A 24,154-nucleotide genomic window follows, 5' to 3' on the forward strand; every position below is an offset into this window, starting at 1 on the left:
GTCTTAGGGCCCTAGAGAAAATTCCTTGACTCCTGGTATACAACAGATTCCTTGAGTAGTGCTCTTTAAAAAAAAAAAAAAAATTCAATGTACTTTTATTTTTTTTATTTTTTTAACTACGTTTGACAGTCAATATTATTTTGTATTAGTTTCCGTTGTACAGTATAGTGGTTAGATATTTACATAATTTATGCAGTGATTCCCCGCAATTAGTCCACTACTCACCTGGCATTATACATAGTAGTGTTTTTTAATAAACTGCCAAAGAGCCACAGACATAGCCTAAAACATGAGAGAGGCGGACTAAGTTACATTTTTCATCAGTGGGGATAGATTTCCTTGGGGGAGGTAGAATCGGAAATGTTTTGGGGATGTTTTAATCGGCAATAAGCATATCTATTTTTCATCACTTCCTTTCCAGTACTTTTGTACTCAATTATAATTGAAAACTAAGCCTTCGATCAAATATATGGTGATGGAAGAACTGACTCTGGGTGGTGAACACACAATGGGATTTATAGATGATATAATACAGAATTGTACACCTGAAACCTATGTAATTTTACTAACAATTGTCACCCCAATAAATTAAAAAAGAAAATTAAGGCCTTGATCCCAGTTCTAGCAAGGTTAACCAGCCTAAAGACTTTTGTCAGCCCTCCTAACATCCTACACCCCCAGCCCCCGCCCTGAGGTCTGACTAGAGTCAGCCTCACGGGGGCCTGGGGGAACCCAGGGGAATGAAAGCATCTCAGAGGCCGGGGCCCTTCGCGCCGCAGCCCCGGCAGCCCAGGCAGGGCCTGCGGCTCCGGGCGCCCCGCAGTCCCGCGGCCTGTGCGAGCTGAGCTCTCCGCCGCACCACGCCGACTTCCGTTTGCGGGCCGTAGCCCGCCCCAGCCGCGGGGGCGCTCTCGAGCCCGGCGGGGCTACCGGGGGCGGGGCGGAGGGCCAACCTGCGGCCCGCGGCCCCTGGCCCACGTGGGGGTTAAGCGGCCGTCCCCCGCCACGGAGGTAGAGACAAGCACAGGCAGCGGAGCCGGAGCTGGACGCAGCCTGCTGGCGCGGCGGTGAGAGCAGCCCCAGCCCGGCGCTCGCGGGTTGCAGGGGATCGGCCGGGAGGGAGAAGCGGGCGGCCCTGTGTGTCCGGGCGGCGTGACCTTCCCGGGCAGCTGGGGAAGCGGCCAGCGCGCGGCACACGTGCCCGGGGACCCGCGGGCGCGCGTCGCCCGAGCGCTGCCCTGGGGATCGGCGGAGACTCGAGCTGCGCGGCCTCTTTTCCGCAGTGACCACTTGCTGGGAAATGTTGCCATCCCTTGCCCTCTTCTCGTGTCATCTAGTCTCCGGGCCGTCTGTGCCCGAGCCCTGGGGAGGACGGAGGCGCTAATGAATGGAAGGCTCATGCAGGTTGCTGGGCAGTCAGGGAGCGTGCAGAGCCGGGAAGAGAAAGTTGGAACTCGTCTCCTTAAACTGCCCCTGGTGCGGACGAGGATCCCGAGGTCCCGGGGGAGTGGCAAGGCTGGTTTTCGTCCCTACGCCCTTATGCCCTAGCTCTTGTAATGCCCTAGCTCTAGTAACTGCTGGCGGGCAGCCTCCTACCGCGCCACCTTTAGCCTGAAGCTAGAATCTTCCCGTAGCAGCCTGTTACCTGGTGGACAATGCAGCCTCAGGATTCTCCTATAAGAAAAATTAATTTCCCCAGAGAACAATTAAGATGTATGGTTAGCTCAGTTGTCTCTCTCCTGAAGTCGGACCCTGGTGTCGTTTTAAAGGGGGGTAAAGAGACATGAAAGGATTTTGTTTTTATATCCAGGTGGCTCTGAAGGTCGTGAATCAGTTTTAACTCACTGTGCTCAGTCTTGCTTCTCCCAAACCATGTCTCTTTCAAACGAAAGCTATGCATAATTTGAATCAATTGCCCACGCTTTGAGTTAATTTGTTAATTCCCATCACTGTTTACTACAAGTAGTTATTTGTAGGATTTGATGTGTTTAAGTTTGGCTTACCTGAAGGGGTTGGAGTCACGGTGATGACACAGAAGAAAGGCGCAGCAGATCTTACTAAGAAAACGTCCATACGAAAAAGAGGGAACACAGAGAGGCCATACTGGTCGTGCCCTGTGTGACTCCTTGATGCACAACCACCGTTCATCTTCCTCTGGCCTCAAATTTCCATCTGCAAAAGGAGGCGATTAGATTAGGCCCTCGATATCCTTCAACAGATATCACCAACTTATGAACCTCAGTAATAGGTAGTGGCTCTCCAGGCCTAGCAGTAACATTAAATTGTTGTCTTGTGCTTCAAAGTTAGTTGCTTTATATAGTGTGCTTTTGTTGTTGCTGGTTTTAAATGTTTTTGTAAAGAATGTAAGATTCTTCGTGTGCGGTCATTGGCAACATGATTCAATTGGTTAAAAAACTTCTTGGTGGCTAAAATTCTCCACTAGTTTAGGATGACGGTGGTGTTCATCAACGATCCAGCCTGCCCCTCCTGTCCTCTGCGAGGTAGCCTGACTAGGGTCACACAGGTCTTCATTGGAACGTGGAATAAAAACTGTTCCTTGTGGTTCACAGAAAAGTCACTTACATAGTTTGAAAATCATACAGACTCGGTTGCTGAGTTGGTTACTTTAATCTTCTACGTTAATCTTCCTTTTTCTAAGTCCCTGCCTCAGCAAGAGTTGGTTTTTGTCCAAAGGTAGAGGAGTAGGCACTAGTTTTTACAAACTTCTTAGGCTCCAGCCCACACCTACTGAATCAAGATTTACAGGAGTGAAGCCTAGTTCTTTGAATAGTTAACAGGTGCCCCAGGTGGTTCTTATCAAGCAGATCTGGAACACAAAGGACCGGGTGTTGCTTCTCTAGGTGTGCTTGGTGGTCAGGCATTATTGGCAAGTGGGGACTGGCAGCGTTTCTGGTCCCACCTGAGGCCTATTCGAATCTGCATTTCAACAAGATCCCCAGGTGATTTGTGTGCATATTACCGTTGAGAAAGTCTGGAGGGGACTAAGGACGACAGTGATGTTTGGTGTTGTGCTTGGTAGCTGTTCTAAGGACTCTCGATGCATGGTCACAGTTCATCGTCACATCCGTCCCACATAGCTATTTATGATTGTCTTTGTATTATAATGAGAATACCTTTATTATTTACCTTGTATAGATGGGGACCTCCAGCTTTAGGGGGCCACCCTGTTGGTGGCAGAATAGGCATTTCAACCCAGGCAGAGCTCTTGTTTCTTTCCAGGCCAGCTGTTTTGTGACCTCTTCTTAGGGACTCAGCACAGGCTGCTGTCCGAGTTTAGAACTGAGCCTGGTGGACTGATGAGTTCAACTTAGGCCTCTGAAAAACTAGTCTGAGGTGGCTTGGGACATCTGTGGCTGGCTCCCTTATGTGGCATTTGTTTCTAAGGGCTTCAGAAAGGTTGGTTCGAGTGCCCCCCACCAGTGGCTGTAGCACTGATAAGGAAGATTTTTGATCTGTGAGCTTTTTGTGCGGAGGTGGTGAGCAGGGACAAAGACAGGCCAATCCCTAAGTTGCACTGACACCTTGAGTCCACTCCCTATGGTGTAACGTAGAGCTAATTTCCTGGCTCCTAGAAATTCAGGTCCATTAATCAGTCAGCAGGCCTAGAAAAAGGGAGGCAGCAGAAGCCCAGCTGATGGTGAATTCTTGTCTCCACCCAGGGGTATGAGGTGCTCGTCATAAGCTCCAAGGAATTGCCTTTCACAGAGCCCAGCAGAAGAGTGGGCGAACATGAAGTCCAATCCTGCCATACAAGCTGCCATTGACCTTACGGCAGGGGCCGCAGGTAATCCCTGAGAAAACCCATCTTCTCCTCCTCAAGTACTTTCTACAAGTGAGAGTGAGGGAAAGCGTGGTGAAAATAATACCTTTGTCGCCCCATAAGCAAGCAATATGCTTTAACTTGAAATGAATCCATATAATAGAAGTGTAATATTGGGTTCCGAGTACAGGAGAAGATAGTTCCCAAGGTTCCCAGTTTATAGCTGGAAAACATCACAGCTCCACGCTGAAGGCCCTTGTCCATTGTCACACAGCTGGGATTTGCAGGTAACTTGGGATTCCACTCCAAGCCTGGCAGTCTCCACAGCCCCTGCAGTACCAAAACAACAGTGCCATCTCTCTAAGGAATTCCAGTGACTGTCCTCACCACTGCTGGGGAAAGAAAGGAGGGCATCCTTTAGCATTGTCTTTGGTAAACGAGACTGACGTTCACTGTGTCTTAAAGCCCTGGAAGGAAACGTGAGGCCCTAGGATTTGCTGGGGAATGGTGGGCTGGGCTTAGGGCTGAGCCCCTGGGCACACTGTGGCCCCACGGGGCACCGGTAAGTACTCCCAGGCAGTGCTTGCAACACACAGGCCACGCTTTTTCTAAAGATCACCTTTGCTCAGCCTGACACAAAGGACAGAATGGGAAGTGCATGGCTGGCAACTGGTTCTCCAGATTCCTGTGTTATGTTAGGGCTGGAGAAAGCACTCAAATGCTCAGACTTTCCAGATGAAAACCCTGTTTTACCCTTGCCTCTCACACCAATTCTTATAAAGGGTTGCAGCTCCCAGGAGTGGGAACTGAGGGGTAGGTTGTCCCCTGTCCTCTTATCCAGTAGGACCTCGTAGGTCAACAGATCAAGTGCAATCAGACAGCTGCCTCCTCTCATCCTGTCTTTCGCTTCATTGTAAGAAAGAAATTGCTGTTCAGAGAATAGAGTATTTTCCCATGAACCGAAAGTCGGCCAAGGTAGGCTAATGAGGAAGGCTAGAGACATGGCTTTGCAGACACTGATAAGTATAGGGCAAAGGCTCTGGCTCCCAGGTTAGCCGCCAAGGAGTGTCCTGCCTGAGGAGAAGGGGAAGCTAAGGGCTACCTCGGTTCCACCCCAGTGGCCTCTTGCCTGCTGTGTGCTTTGGGTCAGCCCCTCACCCTGCTGTGGAAGTGAGCTGTACCCCACCCTCCACACATCCATGCTACGTTCCGACATTAACATGGAAACAATGGAACCATTTGGTATCAGGAGTAGGCGGATATTTAGCCACATGAGAAATTTCCAGCTTTTGGAATTAAATATCCGCCTTCAGTCAGTCTATCAAAGATGTCAGATCTGTTGTGATAGAATTGAAAATCTTACCTTTTCCTAGAAAGCCATTTGTGTGGACAGGTATGTGGGTGCCACATTTATAATTTACAGTACATTTTAAATCTATAAATTACAGCAGTATTGTTGTAAGGCATTTGCTGGTGACTGCCTTTTTATAATAGTATGAACACGTATGGGGCTCTTATAACTGCTAGCATTTACTTTTCCTGATAATATCGGTAGGCATTTCTTCCTGCGTATGTTTGACCCCCTTTGCCCTCTTCATCCTCCCCACCCCCTTCCCCTCTGGTAACCTTCATTCTGTTGTCTTTGTGAGTTTGTTTCTTAAATATTTTATGTAAGCCTTCTTTTCAGTGTTGATGAGGCTTAAATAACTTCATCGAGTGGTTATGTTTCCTGACTCAAGCAGAGGACATCCGAGATACGTATGGTGTCCTCGCGGGTCCAAGGGAAGGTGGAAACACTAGCCAGTGGCAGTTCCAAAAATTCTGACCCAGTCCAGGTTCTGGGGATGTTACAGAGTGGTTTTAGGTCTTTTACTCACGTTCAGAATTTTTCTTGAAGTAATCTAATGCTATTTAGATTTGCTGTATTTCTCTTACAGTATAAAAGCAAATAAATAGATGATTTTTGCTAAGCAAAGGTATGTTTCAGTCCATTCACTATCTCAATACAAATCATTCATTGGTAGTATCCAAATAAGAGGCTTTTCTCGAGGGTCAAATATTTAACTCTTCAGGGATTAATTAGCCACTCAGTTTTCTTTATCTATTGCTTTGTTATTTTTCTGCTAGTCATCAGGCAAAGAGGAGTGATTAAAGAGGAGTGATTAACTCTTCCCAGACTTTCCCTCCCTTTTTATATGGACACACACACACACACACACACACACACACACACACTAACTGCTATTAACCACTTGTTTGTGGAGGATACAGCAGAGCCAAGCGTTAAGCCCAGGTTTCTCTCACCCCATTGCCAATGCTGCTAAACACATGCCACACCTTTGCATCTGGTGGCTTTGAATGTGGAGCACACGTCTATCCCTCTACTGTGTGAGCTTCAGGGCTGGAGCTGGGTGCTGGGCACATACGTTGTTTATTGGACTGGGCTAGAAGATTTGGGGGGGCAGGAGGTCAAAATGAGCTGAAGCAGAGCTCAGCACTGGGGTGGCTGCCTGTCCCTCATTTCCATGGGTTATCAAGGCTGCATTCTAAAACACAGCCATAGACTTGTGCTGGAGAAGACTTCTGTCCTGGTTGCAGGGGGCACAGCATGTGTTCTGACTGGGCAGCCCTTCGACACGATGAAAGTGAAGATGCAGACATTCCCCGACCTGTACAGGGGCCTCACCGACTGCTGCCTGAAAACGTACTCCCAGGTGGGCTTCCGGGGATTCTACAAGGGGACCAGCCCAGCGCTCATCGCCAACATCGCCGAGAACTCTGTCCTCTTCATGTGCTACGGCTTCTGCCAACAGGTGGTGCGGAAAGTGGTGGGATTGGACCGGCAGGCAAAGCTGAGGTGAGCTGAGGATACTGACACTTTCTTGGTTTGTTAAAAAATAGCAACAACCCTGTGATATAGTCAAGATTTTTATGATACTTTACAGGGAAGAATGTTTCCTTTTTAAAAAATAATTTCTTCCTGATGATGACTATGTTGTCATTGTATTGAAATACACAGTTGCATTACACAAAGGGCGAATTGCCGACGCACCAGGAAAAGGAGGCACCCTCACCGTCGGCATTCTTCAGGAGAGTGCTTCTCAGATGTTGACGGTGGTGCCACTTTTCTGGTGGGCAAAAGTGCTGGACAGAAACTACAGAGCAACTTGTGACCCAAGGTTTAAGTTCTACTCAGCACAATACAGAGTCCTGGAAGAGGTCGCCTGAACCCAGTAGGTTTGAGGAGAAACTTGGAAGTTTAGGAGGGGTGTGAAGCATCTGAGAAAATACAGGTGAATGTACTGTTTTCTTTGGCCGAGTCTGGCCTGAACATCAGTCAGACTTTGGCCTGTCATCCTTGGGTATTTATTATACGGAGACTAAAAGGAATTAACCGGGATGTTTAGCCGTGCCTTTTTTGAACACTGACTTATTTTTTAAATCATTTAAAACGATTCCATCAGCTTTGTAGTTGCAAAGGACAGTCTTTTTGGTTGTTTTAGTAGGAATCTGAAATCCTATTGCAACTACAGGTCTTACATAACTAAAGTAGGTTCCCTTTGTACAGAAATGTGCCTAGAGGTCTAAAGATATGCCCTTGTGTACGGAAGAATTCTGTCTTGATGGGGAGAAGCTGTTTAAAGGCTTGGGACTGGATGAGCTCCCTCAGAGAGACAGTGTCTATGGCGGGCTGAGCACTGATCCTAGGATCCTCCAGGACAGAGGGGTCAATAAAAAGAGGAAGGAAAGAAATAAGCAGGAGACGACCAGGAGAGTGAGGTTTCTCTCTCTCCTCCCAGAGAGAGAGACTGACAGGAACAGTCTGTTGTGACTGTAGCTCGGCCCACCCAAGGGAGAGACTGTTCTGAGGGCACCTGGTGTGTGAGTTTCCAGTGTCCTTAGAGAAGGACCCACTGGGGAGAAGACGGGAAATGGTGAGCAACCACGTGAGATTTTGGAGGAGTCCTGCAGGAAAGAAACCCTCCTATTCCCCTTGGCTGCACCCCGCACTCTCCTCTTTTTTGAACTCGCTTTCTTCTTCTTTTTCATCCTGTAGAACAGTGTTTGCTTGTCACCTGTTGGGGAAATGCCGCCTTGGAGTTTACAAAGCTCTGCCGTGTATGTTACATGTCTGGTTGCTCCAGCTTGGATTTTGGGCAAGTAGGGATGGCCTCAGAATCCTTTTTATTTAAAGCATGGTGGCAAATATACCAAAGTATTAATAGTGCCTGTTTTGGAGAGGTGGGACTATGAGAAATTATTTCCCTCCTCTCCATGTTTTGTATGTTACTGGGTGTCTTAATTCTGGCTGCTATAACAAAATACCATTGACTGCCTGGCTTAAACAACAAACAATTGTTTCTCACAGTTCTGGAGGATGGAAAATCTAAGATCAAGGTGGCAACTGATTCAGGGTCTGGTGGGGGCCCTCTCTCTGGTTCTGTGAAAGGAGCAAAGCAGGTGTACTCTGTCTTATAGACGGGGAAATGAAGTGCAGATACTACATGCTCAAGATCACAGGTTAATGACAGAGAGCCAGGACTCAAGCCTGTGTCTTCTGAGCCCCCATCCAGCAGTCTTTCCATGAACACAGCTGGGGCTCTGGAATATTGTGTAGGGGTCGGATCTAGAGAAAAGATTAATAAGCAGAAGCAGTGAAAGGAGAGAACTGCTTGTGAGAACCTGTTGTGAATTTCTGCAGTAATACTGTAAATATTTGTCTGTTCTCGATTTGAACACTGCCCCGAATGGTGTCCTCCTTTGACCTTTGGCTGGATGGGGTCTTACATGCCAGGAATGTTCAGGTACATGTTTGTCGAACGGGTGATAGTTGATTCTTACCAAATCCCATCCTACGCCTGTTGTCATTTCAATTCCAGCTCTAAACGCTTATACTTTAGGCACAAACTGGGGCCCATGGACCTCATTTAGTGCACTGGTAGGTGAAAGTATTTATTAGAAAGCCAAAGTCCACTGCAGATATGATCTGGCCTTGTTGTTGCACCATAACAACATGCTTGGTGTTTGTTCAGGCATGTGAGCCATTACTGCACCTGAGATTGAGTGGTCGGCTACATTTACTGATGCTACCTTTGTTCCAGCCATCTTGGCAAATTGGTTCATGACCCTAATTGCCTGTAGCCTGTCAGCAGGTTGACAGAGAGTCCCCGAAGGAGGCCAACTATGGATCTGCAAGCTGGCTGAAAGATAGCAGAAACCATTTCAAGCTTTGGTTTTGACAACCAAGCTAAGCAGGAATGGAGTGGGAAGGAATGAGGTGAGCGGCGGACAGTTTTCACATGAGTGCCCGCACAGTTGTTTATCTCACTCTCCTCTGGAAAGGGTCCAATGTCTTATCCTCTAAAATCAAAAGGAACTCCGTATTGCAAGCAGTGTCTTCCTCCAGAGTGAAAGCCAACTCCAAGCCAGCCTTCTGAGACCTGACACCTATCACACATCCATCCGCGGCACCAAGGCCAGGCCACCAGGGGATATTGGGGCCAGGATTGGAGGCAGCCCTTGATTATACACTAATGTTTGACATCTGTTTATGTAACTATTAGTTTATTGGAACTTTAGGACAACTGATTGTGGTAGGTCTATTAAGCTTTTGCTCAGAATTTGGAGAACAATTGTGAGGGGATCTCTCTGCCTGGGGTTGTCAGCGGAGGGGATTTCCCTGAGGGGCCTTTGGGAATCTGGGAGTAGTGCTAGTAGTTTAGTGACAGCAGGATGCTGGCATTTAGTGGGTGAGCCTCAGGGAGCCAATTGTCCTGCTGTGAGTGGCGCAGTCCTTCTGCCCAGTGAGGGGTTGTTTCGCTCCATATGTGAGCTGTGCTCCCAAGATGAAATGCTGTCTTGGGATTTGGAGAGGGTCTTCTTTTATGACCCCCATGAACTCTCAGGGAGGTCTTCCTGGTAATTTGTTTCTTAGACTTCCCTCCATATTCTTGAACTTGTATTGGATTCCAGTTTCACAGCCCTGCTGGTGACTGTGGCTGGTGGCACTGAATGTCTGTGAGACCAGGGCAGTACTTCTGGTTTTGTGTTTGTGTGCATTCATTCCTCCACTTACATTTCCAGCTTAACCATTTTACCTACAGCTGCCAGGCTGGCTGACCCACATGGGCTTCTCCCTCTCCTCCAGCACCGTCACACTGTCCTTGTGCCCTCTGCGTCGTTGCGGAGGTCAGAAGGTCATCAGCTGAACTGGGAAATCTTTTTGGAATGAGCAATTTTTTGATTAACAGTTTATCCTGGATTTTCATCTGTGGCAGTTACATTACATGCCTGGTTGCTCCAGGTTGGATTTTGGGCAAGTAGGGATGGCCTCAGAACCCTTTTTATTTAAAGCATAGTGTCAAATGTGCCAAAGTATTAATAGTGCCTGTTTTGGAGAGGTGGGACTATGAGTGATTTTTTTCCTCCTCTCCATGTTTTGTATGTTACTGGGTGTCTTAATTCTGGCTGCTATAACAAAATACCATTGACTGCCTGGCTTAAACAACAAACATTTGTTTCTCACAGTTCTGGAGGCTGGAAAGTCCAAGATCAAGGTGGCAACTGATTCAGGGTCTGGTGGGGGCCCTCTCTCTGGTTTGCAGACGGACACCTTGCTGTGTTCTGCATGGGAAAGGGAGGGCAGGAGGCAGGGAGGGAGAGACAGAGAGAATGAGAATGAATGAGCACGCAAACTGGTTCTCGGTCTGGTCTCTTATAAGGGAACTAATCCCACATACAAGCTCCACCCTCAAGACTACATCTAAACCTGGTCACCTCCCAAAAGTCCCCCCCTTCAAATACCATCACAGTGGGGTTAAGCCTTCAACATAGGAATTTGGGGATGGGAGACACAAATATTTGGTCCGCAGCACTGTGACCAATAAAAAGAGCCATGGATTTTGCAGTCAGGCAGACCTGAGTTTGAATCCTGGCATTGCCACTTAGTAGCTGCGTGACTTTGAGCACATTATGTATCACCTTTAAGCATCATTTTCCCCCATGGAAATTGGGGTGTTGCTGTCAGTTTCCCAGGGCTATGGCATCCATAGATGCAAGATCTTGGTGGGCACCCAGGAAGTGTTTCTCTCCGTTCATATTCGCTGTCCTCTAACGCTGAAGTGTTTCAGCATGGTGAGTGCTGAGTGAATGAGTAACAGGACAGGTAATTGGCCTCTTGTGCTGTGTCCTTTCAGTGATCTGCAGAACGCAGCTGCCGGTTCCTTCGCCTCTGCGTTTGCTGCACTGGTGCTCTGCCCCACTGAGCTTGTGAAGTGCCGGCTACAGACCATGTACGAAATGGAGACGTCAGGAAAGATAGCCCAAAGCCACAAGTAAGCACCCCGGGCGCTAACAGTAGGTCTCTGTTGCCTTCATGTATTGAGTATTTTGTAATTTTATATTGTGCTAAAATTAAGTGGCAGAGAAAAAAACAGATTTATGTACTTTAAAATGTGTTTCTGGAATATTTTCCCCTACCAGTCAGGATAATTTTCTGAACGGACTGCCTGTGATGGTTGGATCCATCACCCCACCTGACAGATATTTAATACCCCACAGACCTCCAAAAGTATAAATCTTTAAAACTTTTTATTGAAGTATGGATGCACAGAAACTGTCAGTGTGGGTTTCTATAAGTAGTCACAAAGCGAACATGCCTTTGTAACCAGTGGCCAGATTAAGAAATAAAACATTAACAGCTCCTAGAAAGTTGCCCTCACGTCCCTGTGAAGTAGTTTAAGGTATTTTTAAAGAAAGTTATTGTTAGCTCCAAAGGACTTAGGCAAATGGACACTTTGCACAAAAGTAAGTGTTGGTTGACTGTATTTTAGGTATAGCAGTGCCCACGCAAGGGTATGTGGTAGTTTGGGGTTAAGACTTGGCTTGGAAGGCTGGCTGATTGTGTCGAGTTGGATTCCTTTGTCACATTCTCGTTAGAATGAGAGTGGTGTTGCTGGAAGGACCTGGCTAATGGGTAATGCCTGAGAAGCCTTCTGAAGTCCTCAGATGGAGATAATCATTAAAAGCAGGTGGCCTTTACCACCTCAGGGCTTACCTGCATTGGTCCAAGCCTGGTCACCTGCTGAGAACAAAGGGAGAAGCTAGGGGTTCACCAAGCTGCGCCCAAGTGTGTGGTTTTCTGGCGTCTGGTGCTCTTGTTCCAGGGACTAGGTCTTCCATGGCTCACAGCATCAGGAAGAGGAGCCGAGAGGGCAAGTGTCCTGCATTTGGCTGCTGCAGGACTCTGATCTGCTTGAAATAAAAATTCTGGCATACCTGCCTCTCCAAGAACTACAGTCTTAGTGTTTGCCTCTCAGGAATTGAAACTCAGTTCCTAGAATTTCTTTGGTCTTGCTTTCAAGTAACATTTACTCCCTTGCTCATTTCCCTGCACTCACACAAAACAAAACGACTCTTAAAACCCCTGAACAAATTTCCTCAAAACACACATCTAAAGAAAGGTTGAGGAAATAGGAATTGAGGGAAGTAAGGGACTGGGCAAATACAATACCATTTTATTCGTGCTGAGTTTAGACTCTCCTTATTGTAACTTCACTTATTCACTGTTGAAAAAATGGGCATTAGCTCCTGTACGTCATGGATAATATGACTTCTAGAAATGTATGCATCCATGTAAGTAAAATGTCTTTACCATACAATAAATAGTTAAGGTGATGAAACTTGTTATAATTTTATCTATACTTCTCCGAGAGATTTCCTTCCCCCACACGCCTTTTATTCTCAGAATTCTGGTTCTTCGCTTTCTAAAATGAGCTGCTTCCTTTCTAGAGTTTAATCAGTTCTGTGATTGGGTGCGATTGCGATTGTTGTCCTTTCTCCCCTACCTGCCTTAACACTCTAGCTCTTTCTCCTCCCAGTACAGTTTGGTCTGTCGTGAAGAGTATCCTCGGAAAGGATGGCCCATTGGGCTTTTACCATGGACTCTCAAGCACTTTACTTCGAGAAGTACCAGGCTATTTCTTCTTCTTCGGCGGCTATGAACTGAGCCGATCGTTTTTTGCATCAGGGGGATCAAAAGATGAACTAGGTAAATGGGTTTTCATTAGGTTTGATGGTGTCAGCTTTCCAATGGTGTGGTTGCTGCAGATTTCATGCACTCTGCGCCCCCTTGTGGCCAGTTCGCCTGGCACTGGGGTTTCCGGATGCTGGAAAGCAACGTGGCGCTGGCGATTACTGGCACCTTCCTCTGGGGGGCGCTGGTGACTGCTGGCACCTTCCGCTGGGCTTGGTAATTTCCTCAGGACTGGCTGAAGCAGTACATCCCAAACTTCTTTACTGCAATAACATTTGTTAATTTGTTCTGGCTCCATTTTAGGGGTGAGGAAATACAGAAATTACTTTCCCTATGGGAAATCAGCAATATGTGGGCAAATCACCTATAAATCATCTTGCAATAAGCTTAAAGCTTGGTAATAAATCTTGATAATATTTTGAAAACAGTGAAAAGTGTAGTTCTTTCTAACTTACCCTATTTAGCTGCTTGACACAACATATCAGTGTTTGGCTCTCATGAGTGTGATTACTGTTTTCTTAAGTACCTCCCGTCCGTGTTTTGGACCTCTTCTGGGCATAGTCCAGCTCCCAGGCTAAACTGTTGCATTTAGTAAGACAACTTTGGTTTTTCATGGTAAAGGAAGAATCAGGGCCGTTGGGCATTAAAATATTAAAGTACTTCAGAGTGAGAAAGTTGAAGATACGACCTATGTTTCAATGTTCTAAAGTCTCATTCATCCTGGTAGGGCACTGCCATGCTCCCAGGGGCCTGCTGGTTGTGTGTGGACCAGCCCTCAAGGATGGAGCAGGAGGGCCACAGTACCACAATGACCAGCCTAAATGTGACCCTTACTAGGGCTTCCGGTCCTGGCGAGATGAGGGGTAGACCCAGACTACCAAACGGAACCTGTGCTCTTAGAGCTTTGGCAGTTGCCTCAGGGAACTGTGTTCCACAGCATTAGCATTTGTATTTGCATCTACCTGCAGCCACTATTACCTTGACCTCTAGAAATGTCACATCAGCCGTTCTTGAGACAAAACACTGTTTGCTGATGTTCTTCTCTAGGACCCGTCCCTTTGATGTTAAGTGGTGGAGTTGGTGGAATCTGCCTCTGGCTTGCTGTTTACCCAGTGGATTGTATCAAGTCCAGAATTCAAGTTCTTTCCATGTCTGGAAAACAGGCAGGATTTATTGGAACCTTTATAAGTGTTGTGAAAAATGAAGGTGAGTGCTAATTGCAGAAACACAGTAGGTATGTATAGAGTGATTGGTCATTTCACTGCTAGTCTTGTCAAAGTTATGTATCATGGCTCTCGTCCCCCTGCCTCATATCCCTTTCTAGCACTGTATATTAATCCATGTTTGTGGATTTGTTTCCAACCCCCGTTCTTTAGCTTACTTTCATTATTCTCAAGGATGTTTCAAGTTCTTATTCCTAACCGCTGTGCCAGTTACCTGTCAGGATTCTTTGTACTAAATAGCGTGGCGGGAATTATTAAAATATGGACTTTAAGGGGACAGATGTTTTAAAGTTAGCACCACTTGTTTTACATAGTATAGATATTATCAGAAGATGACCCTAAGAGAACCACTAAGGGATTTAAAAGAATGTACAACATCCTTAATGCTAGGACTTCTAGAATTAGAAATACATTAAGCAACTTCTAAAGGTGATATTCTATCATTGTTTAGAGTTATGCAGAAGGATGAAGAGTTCCTACTCAAGTTTGTGTAAAGCCAATTTTATGCTACTAGTGAGTAAAGATCTGCCCTTCTAAGAAGCATGTACTATACCTCTTAAAGCTTGGGATGTCAACCCCTCTGTCTTGATTTTAAAACAGAGCACAGTATCAGTATGCACAAACTGTTTATATAGTATCCCAAATAGAGTACAGACACCTTGTATGTTACTAAATGTAACCCCTTTAAATTTACATAACAATTTATAGTTTTACAAAGTACTTATGAAGTACTTACCTTTATATAATTCCATCTTCGTAACCACCCTGGGCAGCACTAAAAGTAGAAACGGGTCTCTGACTTCCGACTTCCATACCAGCACTGTTTCCTCTGGCCCGATGGTGTATGGCTCCTGCCCCCTGGAGAAACTGCAAAGCTACTACGGCCTGTGGCTGCCTTCTGTTTGCCCACATGAGGCTTAACTCTGCCTGATCCATTTACTAGGAGTTAAACAGGCATGAGATCGCTGTATGCTTCCTGAGCATCACCCAACTTTGCTGGAAGACCTGATGTCCTGTTTCCATTAGTCTATTTAGTTCTATTAGTCAAGGGAAACCTGGAAATAAATCCTTTTGTCATTTGTTCGGTTTTAGTGCTATTGTCTGGATTTGCAAGTATAAAAATATCTATGCTATGCAGCTTTGTGGGATCTCTCTAAGGAAGGGAATCTCAGTCTTTGATCATTCTTTTGTCTTCTAGGAATAACGGCCTTATATTCTGGACTGAAACCTACTATGATTCGAGCGTTCCCTGCTAATGGGGCACTATTTTTGGCCTATGAGTACAGCAGGAAGCTGATGATGAACCAGTTCGAAGCATACTGAAGAGTCCTGGCAAACCTGGATCCAAGTACAAGCATAACTACAATTCATCTCAGGGTTTGATGGAGTACAAGACCAATGTGGAATTATTTTGATTTCGTGAGAATTTTGTTTTTGTCTTCTGTTCTTCTATGCTAAATCTTAAACTTTATGGAGGGACCTCTAGTCTACATCATATAATTTCTGCCCATAATTGTATTGAAATACAAAAGTTGCAGCTCTTGTCATTGGTGGGACATCCAGGATAAGCCTCTGGCCCTCTGTACCTAATCTGAAAAGCTAAATATAGTTATATCAGGGATTTTGCATTAACCGGCGTATTTGGTTTGGAAGGTGATGTGTTGTGAGTGAAGCACAGTTTTGTTCCATGTTTAATCTCAGATCTCACCAGAAGCACCTACAGGTAACTTTGTATCATGAAGATGGTTATAAATGATAACTCATTCTAGATGTAGGGTCTCTTTTAAAATCTGCTTAGCCCATGCACTATACCAAGTGGTTAAAGTTTTTAAAAAGGTTTCCTGTGGTGCTTGAAAACTAAAACACCATCTAGATTTTAAAAAGGAGGATATACCTGCATACGGTATGGCTTCCATGTTCCTGATTTAAATTTCAGAGTATGCATCCTGGATTTTCCCAAGATGCTCTAATGTTAAAATAGTGCCATTAATTTTCTGGGTGGGATCATATTATACTGACATATTGTTGGGTGTGGCCTAGAATATCAGGCCCTTGGGAACAGCGTGGCCTTCACCTGTGCCAACTTCCATTCTTCTCCTCTCCCAAAGAGCTTCTCCTCTGCTGGGCTCTAGGTAGAGGAAGGGGTTGAGGGGAGGGGGGTGTGCTGCTATGCTTTGTGAAGACCTTATGGCTGATGACAGCCCTTAGCTTCTGTCTCTGGACGGGATTCCAGAGTATTCTGTCGGACCACTCACTCATTGCCTCCACCAATTGGAAACCCACCCAGGGAGCAGAGTGCCAAAGCCAAGAGAAGCCCTTGTTCCCTGTCTGGTGACTGAGTGACAGTATTCATGGGTAGAATCCTCTCCTTAGAACTAGACAAAAATGTAGTGTTTGCATGACACAGTGAGGAATGTCAAGGCTGACCCACTCTCATATTTATCTTGGGAGTCCATAACTCCTCCCCATGCGTTTACAGTGTTGGAGCCTCTTATATTTGGTACTGGCAATCAGTGAATTTTAATGATGACTTTATGTGGAGTGTGACTTTATAAAGCAATGAAACAAAAAATGTAATTTTTATTTAGCTATGTTGTACGTATGCACAAACCCCAGTTCCTCTGATTCCCACAGACTTGGGGATGGGCAGCTGTTCTTTAGCCATTTGGTGTAAGAGAGTCCCTCTTGTCACCGCTAAAGGAAGCCTCCTCATTCCATGCCGCCCCAAAACTAGCAAGGGCTCTCTCCATGAAAAGTGTTCCTAAGCAGCCGACAGTGTTAATAACAGGCCACACCGTGTGTAGCCCTTCAGCAGAATATAAATCTTGTGTGAAACCTCCAGTCTCCTTAAGCTTTTTGTTCTCCGTGAAGCCTCTCTGGTAACTCCAGCCATATGCCAGAAGCAAGAGGGTCAGGAAAGTGAGGTGCTGACAAACGGGGGCGGCTGCAGACATTGGGGGAGGGGACGCCTGGTGTCGTGCTTGATGGGCTCCAGAGCTATTTACTTTAAAAGAAATCCACGTTTCTACCTTACTTTTCTCTCCATACTTAAATGGTCCGTAGCTACTGAGTGGTACTTCGTCTGAACAGGCCTGGAGTGAAGCAAAATAGAAAATGGCCCTCACTTCCAGCAGGAAGTGAACTGCTGCAGAGTCCACGGCCCCCCTGCCTGGCGCCCCCGCCTGGCGCCCGTCTGCATGTCTCAGCCTTGTTGGCAGTGGGCCTTTTCACATGTCATCCTTTAAAGATTTAACTAAACATCTTCAATATAAACAGTCTGAGGCAACTATGAGTGAGTGGGAGTAAGGAATGGAAACCTAAGTCGGGAATTTATTGTTCATTCTCTTTGTTTAATTCATGGTTCAGTATTTGGGTATAATTTGTCCCATTTCAGACCTGTACTCCAGACAAAAAATATAGTAACTTGAAATACTGTGTTTAAAGAAATTCTAGTATTCTGTATCATTAAATTATTTGCCTAATATTTGAGCATATGAATTTTTGTTTTGTTTTTTTTTAAGTGTTTTACATCCATGCTAGGAACCAACTGTCAGGAATGTTAAGAGTTATGTATAGTAATATTTCAAGGTGAGGGTTTTATTGAAATGAGCACTGTTTTTTTGTTAAGGGGTTTCTGATGTAAAATAACTTCACTGTAGGTAAACAGACAACAATACACGTTCTTTTTATACACTAGTTATTAGAATTTCTATCTCCCTCCACCAGGCTGTGGACGCGGTATGACTGATTTGACAGGATGTTGTTCTATTTTTAAAATAAACTTCTTGCTATTAAGTTTTGAATAATTCTATTCTAGGTTAGTAACTTTTGTTTAAGAAAACCAGTATCATTCTGATACGTAAGTTTCTCAAGTTGTTCAAGGAATTATTCCCATTGGATTCTAACAAAGCAACCTCCAAGGAGGCCCTAAGAAGTTTATATGAGAAACTCATAATTGCCAGAAATTCTGTTGCATTTTGGAGGATTAGGGAAAAGAAACCCCAACTGTAATCTTGTTTCAAAAAGCAAGATTCTCATAAATTGGGGTTTCCTCCCCTTCTTATTGCCAGTAGTGAAAAAGATAGATCTTAACTCCTCAGTGAGCCAGCTAAGCATTTTTTTTCCCATTCAAGTCTGTTACCTGATCTAACCTCTATGGATTATTGTGGTATGAATTTTAAAGGAAAAACTGTATAAACTTCTGCAACCACACACGTGTCTGTAACACGAATTATAGGGAATAACATAGTCATAACATGGAAGGAACTTGAGAGCACGTCCTCCAACAAGATCTTTTCCTCCAGGAGAGCCAGATTTGGGAGAGTAGAACGATAACTGTTGTCAGAAAAGCAAATAAAACCTTCAGCGAGGCTGCTGCACTGGCAGCCGGGAGCCTTTGTGGGCTATTTGGAAGGAAAAGAAGAAAGCACCTGCACCCAGGCCACCCGCCGGGGTTGCACAGCTTTCTTAGTGACCGTGATGGCAGCTCCAGTGGCTCAGAGCTCTACTCCCACTTGGGCACCTCCTAGCCCTTCTCCAGTTATAGTACTGCTCTAATTCCCCTTTAAAAGATACCCTGTAGTAACCTCCAGACATTCTCAGCTACAATCTGCGTGGTTAATGGTTTGTGTGCTGGTTACAACATTGCTTGATTGGAGTGGTCTGCCCCAAACCCCTAAACACGATTTCCCCTCACAAACCTTTTCCTTAGTGTGTGCTTTTTGCAGAGCAAGTTTTTTCAGGAGTGAATATAGTGTGTTTTAGCAGAAGCACTGCTTCTCATTTGTTACTACCTTTATTTCCTGAAGAATTGGTCGAGATTGTTGAGAGCCTTGCCAGTTAAAGGAAAAATCAAATAAGGATAATTTCAATAAAGGCAAAATAGAACTGTTTTCAAGGACAATTTTATGGCCTTAAGATACAGTAGCAGTGAAGGTACTTAGAATAAAATAGCACCTGGTACCAAAGAGAAAATGATTCCCTGTGGACACAGGACTAACCAGTGTTTATAATGAAAAGATGACTTTCAGAGTTCCCCAAGCTTAGGTGAAGTTGGTTGTTAGTGGGGTTGGTGGATTTTAAAGTAATAAATCTAGATTTCTCTAGGCAAGGATTTCCTTTGATTTCATTTGTGATGTTACACAAAAGCAGAGGTTACTAAAGATTCTTTATCCTTCATGTTTACCAAGATTCTCTTACCCTCCCCAATGTCGGTGTGTAACTGAGAAAAGCTTGTCACGCTTTTTGCAGTGCTTGGATTGCAAGAGAAAAGCGTGTGCTGGGGGATGGGCACTGCTGTGTGAACATTTCTCTGGGTTTAACAGTCTTTGCTGCCAATCTGATCTTTGTTAACAGTTTGTAAATCAAATGGAGGAAGAAAATAGAAATTACCTTTCTAATCTGAAATTATAAATATGAGACAAAGCAGGGAATAAATACTTGTCCAAAAATATGTAAGTCATGAAATAAACCCAGAGCACTGGGGGTAAATCACAATATTTAAATATCTCAATTATTTTGATATGAAACTATTATTTCAAGGTTCCTAAAAATGATAACTAATGCTTTTGTGGTCTGTGTTTCCCTTGGACACAAGAACATATATACAAGAACATATGTACATATATAAAAATATAAGTATACCAGCAAGAAAATAGGTTTTGAATTTATAAATATGTGGCAGGGATTGGGAAGAACATGACTATCCTAGAAGGGGAGCTATACTTACTATAGGTACTAGCTACAACATAATGTCATCAAAATAGATTTCCACCGCAAACTCTGGACGGTAAATGTTCCATGTTTTTGCTTTATGGGGATTATCCAACTCATTTCTTGAAAGATAAAGCCTAGAATAGAAAAAAAAATCATTACATTTTAAGGATCAGAAAAGCCATGCACTTAAAAAAAAACAACAACCCCGAAACTAATATTGTATGTTAGCTATATTTTTAATAAAAATCTTAGAAAAAAAGAAAAGCCATGCGGTAGGGTATCCTTGTTAGAGCTTTAAAAAAGATTTGTGTTGCGGACTGTGGTTAGTCTGTGCCCCTTTTCTGTACCTAGTTAGCTTTCTATGAGCCACTTACTCCAGTGAGATGCAAAAAATCTTCATTAACAAAAACACACAGTAACAACATGTCACTGATTCTTTTAACATTGCCTTTTTATGGAATTAATGACATCTGGGTTTAATAAAATAAATTTCTATGTGTGACAGAAATCAGCCAGAGAAACTAGATGTGTATTTAAAAAAACCCAGTAGTAAAATACTGAGTGTCTTCTAAACGATGAAGTTGGCATTTTAGGCTGATTAACCATCTCATAACTAATAAAAACAGCTTTCCCAAGAAGCATAGGAATTTAAATGTTGGAGAAATCTTTAGAAACGTCAAAAAAAAAAAGTGAGAAAAGTGATCTAACGTGTTGCCTCACCAATAGGAATATGGGGTTTTAAAGGAAAACTTTGCGTCCTTTAGTAAGAACCAGTTCTGAGGGGCACCACCAACTGAAAGTTCCACTCAGCTGTGTATTTGAAGAACTTTACTTGTTTAGTGAGTCAACGTTTATTGTTTGTATACATCCAGGGAAAAAAACTGGTAAAAATTTTCCATCCAATCCAACGTCCACTCTATCAAAATCCGTTAACTCTGCGTGCATTTTGGGTGTAGGTCAGAAGTTCTTACTGGACTTGAGGTATGATGAGATGCAGTTCAGATTTGAAAAATAGCTTAGGGTTTATGTAACGAGAGCTAGCAATTCTTGCCACATAAAATCACAACCACTTCTTCAAACCTCACCTGCATGAGGTTTTGAATATTACTTTTCCTTTTGTATAGGATGGTATGATGCCAATAACCTCACGTTTCTAGCACCACAGAACAAGTACTTAAAAATGGACAGCTTCTAGACTCAGGAATGAGTTTCCAGATATGGTAGAAGAGTCTTTGGAATAATAATCTTCAAATCGATTACTTTTTAAAAAATGGTTCCCAATTTAGTTACTAGAAACCATTTTTAAATGGGAGACTGCTAATAATTTTTTTGAGCTGTCTTACTGTGCCTTATAACTTCTGCCCTAGATATGTGTGTCAATCAGTCAGCTTTTACACCAGCTGAAGCCCCCTCGATGATGTCTTACTCTGGCACGGAATTTGGTGGTGTTTGGTCATCAGTAAATCAACACATACCGAGGACCTGCAGTATTCACGGTACTGAGCAGACTCATGTTAACCTTCCATGGAAGGGATTCATTTGCGCACCTGAGATCTGATTATGTTTTAACTTACAACAGTCCTATGGCATGGACCTAGAGGGTAATGCAACAGTCAGTCTCAAGAATAGCCATATTTTTTAAATAACCAGATTAAGATGAGTATGAATGAAGAATGGTAACTTGAGGGTTTTTTGGTTTCTGTGAATTGAGCTTATTGGCAATCAGCAAAACACTTGCCATTACACGTTACACAGACATTGAAGATAAGGCTGTTTCTACTGGATTATATCATGAGCCATACCTGTTATTTTGTATAAAAGATGTATTGAACCAAAAGAAAAATGGGCAGTTGTCATAGTATCTAGGAAGATCCTAAAAAGACATGGTTTTAAAAAAAGGTTATTCTTTGTATTAAAATTGATACCAAGAACTAATCATTCTAAAGGGATGACAATGAAAGAATTATTTTTCATAAAGTAAATATTGGGAACACTCATTTTATATAAAGTAAATATTAGATTAAAATACTATTTATAATGTGTTATGTAACAATTCAGAGGAAAGAAAAATCTTCACTTTAAAATATTTTATAAATAATGGGGAGCGATGTGTTTCAAGGATACAAAACAAAACTGTGATCACGGCTATGCAGTAAAACATAACCTTTGTTTTCTTCAACATCTTCATTTTGATATCACTTACTTGAAAAAGCAATACATGCAAATTGTATAGAATTTAGAAAAAAACAATGAGCAAAAAATTTTAATTGCATATGCCCTTTAAACAAACTGTTATGGACCTGACTTGTTTCTGTCTTCCCCCCTGGCTAGGAGTTGACATCTCCCTCGTTGGGATATGTAGCAAATGAATTCCCAAACAAGGATCAGTCACTGAACCAGATAAGAATAACAGCACAGGCTGTTTCTTGATTACTCACTGAAGAAGAGAAAAACTGCACTTTCACGTCGTCATACAGAAGTGGGCAGTTGAGTAGATGAATTATTACTTGATCTGTTTCAGCATCATGAGCTATCTGTGAATGAACACATGGAATTCAGAGCTATAAACTGAGCTGATGAGATAATAAGTATAATAATAAGTAGAACAGTGAAGTTCATGTTCACTTATTGAGGTTTCCTGTATTTATCAAATACTCTTGGTCTCATCGCTGCATGTATAAATAAATGTTGATCACTATTTCTGTAAAGTTGCGATAACTTTTTACATTTTTAAAAGGCCAGTATGTTTGAGGGTTATGATGGGGCACAGTTGAAAAGCATAGTCTTCAATTTTCTATTAGTTTAATCAAGTAAACATTACTGTTGAATGTGTGTCACCTGATTTTCATATGTTGGGAATACACTAAGAAGCTCAATTTTAAAATTGTTATTTTTGATACAACATGACCAGTGATGCATTGCTTTTCTCCAGTTTAAAATTGAGCTTCTTCGCGGATTCCCAACATATGGCACCATAGTCTTTGTTGATAGCAGACTTCTAGATGGAGTGACCCAAGACAGGCCAAGTTTCTGGAATGAACGACTGAAGCTATGCTAACTATTTTTGGTTATTGATTCCCCCTTGTATAATGATGCCACGTACAATGAGAAAGGCCTCTGCTGGGCCCTGTGAAAAATACAAAAGAAGGTGCAGACAGGGAGCTACACACATCGATAGTAGGATAGATAGTAGGATGGCATATAATTATGTGTCAGGCTGCATGATGAAGACTGAGTGTGCTGTTGTGTGCTTTGGAAAGGTTGACAGGAGGTATCGAATAAGAAAGCTGCGCTGAGGAGGCAGAAATTGAGTCGGGCGTGGAAGGATTTGTATAAATGAAGAGGAGCACTGAAAAGAAAATTCAGTTCAGACAGGAGGCTGGTGGGGGTGGGGAGGGGAGAGGAGGAAAGACCAGCAAAACCATGAAGCAGAAATTAGAGTGTTGTGCTTCAAGGGCCAGCGGATCCAAGTCTTGGAATGGAGTGTGCAGGTCAAGTTACTGATGGAAATGAGCTCAAGTGTCATAGGGCTATGTCTTGAAAGCTCCAGAGCCAAAGAAATAAGAATGAAGTTGTTGAAGAGTACTGTGGGGGCGTTTCCGATGTGACAAAGTGGCCTCATAATTACTACAGATAACATTTATTTAGCAGTTTATAGCTCACAAAGCAACATCACATATATTACCTAATTTAATCCTCATAATACTTGAGATGTAGTCTGAGACTGAGACAAAGGTATTAACTGGCTTTGACCATGGGCACACAGTGTGTCGTCTGTTCTACCTACAGCTTTTCCCAATGAGAGCAGTATTTCAGGATGCATATTGTAGGACTCTAGGAACTGCATTGTATAAGGAGAAAAAGAAATAAGGAGACCATTGTAGAAATCTAGGCATGAGCAAATGAGGTCCTGGCCTGGGCAGTGGCAAATAGGAACAGAAAGGAAGGGAGTGAAGAGATTTCAAAGGTGGAATCAGCAGGATTTAGGGGCCAAGACAAAGAGAATCAAAGACAATACCAAATTTGAAGGCCTGAGTGAGAGAATGCAGGCGCCACTTGCAGAAGCAGCAGAAAAGCTCATTTGATAGATCTGGATGGACCAATGTGCTTGAATTGTAGGAGCAGGGACTGTCCATGTTGTAGCTTCCTGCATCTGCCACACAGTGGGTGCTCATAAATACTTGTTGAGTAAGTGAAAGAAACAAAGTACAGTTGAAAGCACAGGAATGGATGAGCGGAACCAAGACATCATGTATCGAGGTAAGAACAGAAAGCCAAGGATCAGACCTGGGGGTGAGCCCTCAGTTGGGGCAGGGTCAAGAAGGGAAAGGAGTGGTGTTGGGGACGTAATAGGAGAACAAGAGGCATGAGCCTGAGAATGTTTTGAAAGTTTACAGTTCT

The 24,154-nt window shown here is 43.7% G+C and overlaps 2 protein-coding genes across 5 annotated transcripts in view; one reads left to right on the forward strand and one right to left on the reverse strand.

The window, feature by feature from the left end:
- The first annotated feature begins 1,002 nt into the window (after positions 1–1,002).
- On the forward strand, positions 1,003–17,527 carry SLC25A15 (solute carrier family 25 member 15). Of its 3 annotated transcripts, none has more exons than XM_019749448.2 (7): positions 1,003–1,067; positions 3,681–3,805; positions 6,380–6,638; positions 10,978–11,115; positions 12,661–12,830; positions 13,863–14,021; positions 15,237–17,527. In XM_019749448.2, the coding sequence occupies exons 2-7, from the start codon at positions 3,751–3,753 to the stop codon at positions 15,359–15,361; spliced, it is 906 nt and encodes a 301-aa protein (XP_019605007.1). In that variant the 5' UTR covers positions 1,003–1,067; positions 3,681–3,750; the 3' UTR covers positions 15,362–17,527. The 3 variants fall into 3 exon arrangements, with proteins under 3 accessions (XP_019605007.1, XP_074186000.1, XP_019605008.1); XM_019749449.2 differs by lacking the exon at positions 1,003–1,067 and adding an exon at positions 1,453–1,476; XM_074329899.1 differs by lacking the exon at positions 10,978–11,115.
- A 2,078-nt stretch (positions 17,528–19,605) lies between these two features.
- The window catches only part of LOC109456913 (phosphatidylinositol 3,4,5-trisphosphate 3-phosphatase TPTE2), a 35,036-nt gene continuing 30,487 nt past the window's right edge, over positions 19,606–24,154 (reverse strand). For both annotated transcript variants that reach the window (XM_019749454.2, XM_019749452.2), the window contains 3 exons: positions 22,192–22,287; positions 21,556–21,626; positions 19,606–19,887 (listed from right to left, as the gene is read on the reverse strand). In XM_019749454.2, coding sequence (XP_019605013.1) covers positions 19,779–19,887; positions 21,556–21,626; positions 22,192–22,287 — 276 coding nt within the window. In that variant the 3' untranslated portion in view covers positions 19,606–19,778. The remainder of the gene's footprint in view (positions 19,888–21,555; positions 21,627–22,191; positions 22,288–24,154) is intronic.

Source organism: Rhinolophus sinicus, linkage group LG04, assembly GCF_036562045.2.
Source record: "Rhinolophus sinicus isolate RSC01 linkage group LG04, ASM3656204v1, whole genome shotgun sequence".
NCBI lineage: Eukaryota > Metazoa > Chordata > Mammalia > Chiroptera > Rhinolophidae > Rhinolophus > Rhinolophus sinicus.

Excerpts from the sequence above, each read along its gene's own strand:
- SLC25A15 (XM_019749448.2), top strand. The coding sequence starts at position 3,751 with ATGAAGTCCAATCCTGCCATACAAGCTGCCATTGACCTTACGGCAGGG. Across the intron at positions 6,639-10,977 it reads GACCGGCAGGCAAAGCTGAG|TGATCTGCAGAACGCAGCTG; the intron begins GTGAGCTGAGGA and ends GTGTCCTTTCAG. Across the intron at positions 12,831-13,862 it reads GGGATCAAAAGATGAACTAG|GACCCGTCCCTTTGATGTTA; the intron begins GTAAATGGGTTT and ends GTTCTTCTCTAG.